The sequence below is a fragment of the Otolemur garnettii genome, unplaced genomic scaffold (genome assembly GCF_000181295.1).
Source record: "Otolemur garnettii isolate 467f Iridium unplaced genomic scaffold, OtoGar3 scaffold00003, whole genome shotgun sequence".
Lineage (NCBI taxonomy): Eukaryota > Metazoa > Chordata > Mammalia > Primates > Galagidae > Otolemur > Otolemur garnettii.
This window is the reverse complement of record NW_003852398.1, coordinates 35,140,319-35,142,644: the sequence shown is the minus strand read 5'-3', so window position 1 is coordinate 35,142,644 and position 2,326 is coordinate 35,140,319. Positions and strand designations below refer to the sequence as shown.

Below are 2,326 nucleotides of genomic sequence, written 5' to 3'. Positions count from 1 at the left end.
CAGGTTTTCCATGTGGAGGTGGAGGTGAAGGACATTAACGACAACCCGCCAGTATTTCCAGTGACTGTAAAGACTCTTCTATTTCACGAATCGAGGCTGCTTGACTCACGGTTTCCTCTAGAGGGAGCGTCTGATGCAGATATCGGTGTAAACGCTCTTCTCTCCTACAAGCTTAGCTCCAGTGAGTTTTTCTTTCTAGATACACAGACAAATGATGAACTAAGCCAATCTTTGTCTCTCGTCCTGGGGAAACCTCTGGACAGAGAACAAACTCCCGAGGTTAATTTGTTACTGGTGGCTACAGATGGAGGCAAACCTGAGCTCACAGGCACCGTTCAAATACTTATTAAGGTGTTAGATGTGAATGACAACGAACCTACTTTTGCCCAATCGGTTTACAAAGTAAAGTTGTTGGAGAATACTCCAAATGGAACCTTAGTAGTTAAATTAAATGCTTCTGATGCAGATGAAGGCTCAAACAGCGAACTTGTGTATTCACTCAGTAGTGATGTGTCCTCCACTATACAGACCAAGTTCAACATAGATCCCAGCTCAGGGGAAATTAGAACTAAGGGAAAATTAGATTTTGAAGAAGCGAAATTCTATGAGATTCAGGTCACTGCAACCGACAAAGGAACTCCGTCAATGTCAGGACATTGTAAAATTTCATTAAAACTTGTGGACATCAATGATAACACACCAGAAGTCTCAATAACATCTCTCTCACTTCCTATCCCAGAGAACGCTTCACCGGGCACTGTCATCGCCCTTATCAGAGTGTCTGACCGTGACTCTGGTAACAACGGGCAGGTGACCTGCTCTCTAACGACTCACGTGCCCTTCAAGCTGGTGTCCACCTTTAAGGGTTATTATTCTTTGGTGTTGGACGGAGCCCTGGACCGTGAGAGCATATCTGTCTATGAGTTGGTGGTGACAGCACGGGATGGGGGCTCGCCTTCCTTGTGGGCTACAGCCAGCGTGTCCGTGGAGGTGGCTGATGTGAACGACAATGCGCCTGTCTTTGAGCAGCTCGAATACACGGTGTTTGTGAAGGAGAACAACCTACCGGGCTGTCACATCTTCACTGTGACCGCGCGGGATGCGGATGCAAAGGAGAACGCGCTAGTGTCCTACTCGCTAGTGGAGAGGCCGGCGGGCGAGCGCGCGCTGTCGAGCTACGTGTCGGTGCACGCGGAGAGCGGAAAGGTGTACGCGCTGCAGCCACTGGACCACGAGGAGCTGGAGTTGCTGCAGTTCCAGGTGAGTGCGCGCGATGCAGGCGTGCCGCCTCTGGGGAGCAACGTGACTCTGCAGGTGTTCGTGCTGGACGAGAACGACAACGCGCCTGAGCTGCTGGCGTCTCGGGTGGGTGGTACCCATGGTGCAGTGAGTGAGTTTGTGCCTCGGTCTGTGAGCGCTGGCCACGTGGTGGCGAAGGTACGGGCAGTGGATGCTGACTCTGGCTACAACGCATGGCTGTCTTATGAACTGCAGTTGGAGGCTGGCAGGGCGAGCAGCCCATTCCGCGTGGGTCTATACAACGGTGAGATCAGCACGACACGCGCGCTGGATGAGGCAGACGCTTCGTTCCAGCGCCTGCTTGTTCTGGTGAAGGACCATGGTGAGCCCATGCTGACCTCCACGGCCACTGTGTTGGTATCCCTGGTGGAGATCAGCCAGGCCCCGAAGGCCACTTTGCGGGTGTCGCCGGGCGCTGTGGGTCCGGAGGCGGCACTGGTGGATGTCAACGTGTACCTGATCATTGCCATCTGTGCGGTGTCCAGCCTGTTGGTGCTCACCGGGCTGCTGTACACCGCTCTGCGGTGCTCTGTGCTGCCCACCGAGGGCGCATGCGGGCCGGGTAAGCCCAGGTTGGTGAGCTCCAGCGGGGTGGAGAACTGCTCATATTCGCAGCAGAGGCGGCAGAGGGTGTGCTCTGGGGAGGGTCTGACCAAAACGGACCTCATGGCATTTAGCCCCAGCCTCCCTCAAGGTCCAGACTCTTCAGAAGAAAGACAACAGCCCCCAGCGTCAGAGTACTTAGGGAAGGTGAGCTTTTTAATTTTTTTCTCCAATTCTAAAATTGTGGTATTTTCTTATTTTCTATGAATTCTATTACTTAGATTCATAGTTCTGCCTTTACTTTGTATCATTATCATAGCATGCAATATTGGGTATTATCAGAGATTGATTTGTGCATTTAGAACAATTTATGATACTGTTTTATTTTTACACTTTGGCATTTCCATAATTAACTATTTCCATAAGCAGTAGGACCTTGAAAGATTGAAAAACATTTCAGTAAAATTTCAAATGTTAACATTAA

At 50.8% G+C, this 2,326-nt stretch overlaps 1 protein-coding gene across 1 annotated transcript in view; it reads left to right on the top strand.

The window, feature by feature from the left end:
- LOC100957785 (protocadherin alpha-2) overlaps positions 1-2,109 on the top strand; it is a 2,454-nt gene extending 345 nt beyond the window's left edge. The window contains exon 1 of the mRNA XM_003782300.1: positions 1-2,109. This exon is cut by the window's left edge and continues 345 nt beyond it. Within this exon, the coding sequence (XP_003782348.1) occupies positions 1-2,109 (2,109 nt within the window).
- Positions 2,110-2,326: the final 217 nt, after the last annotated feature.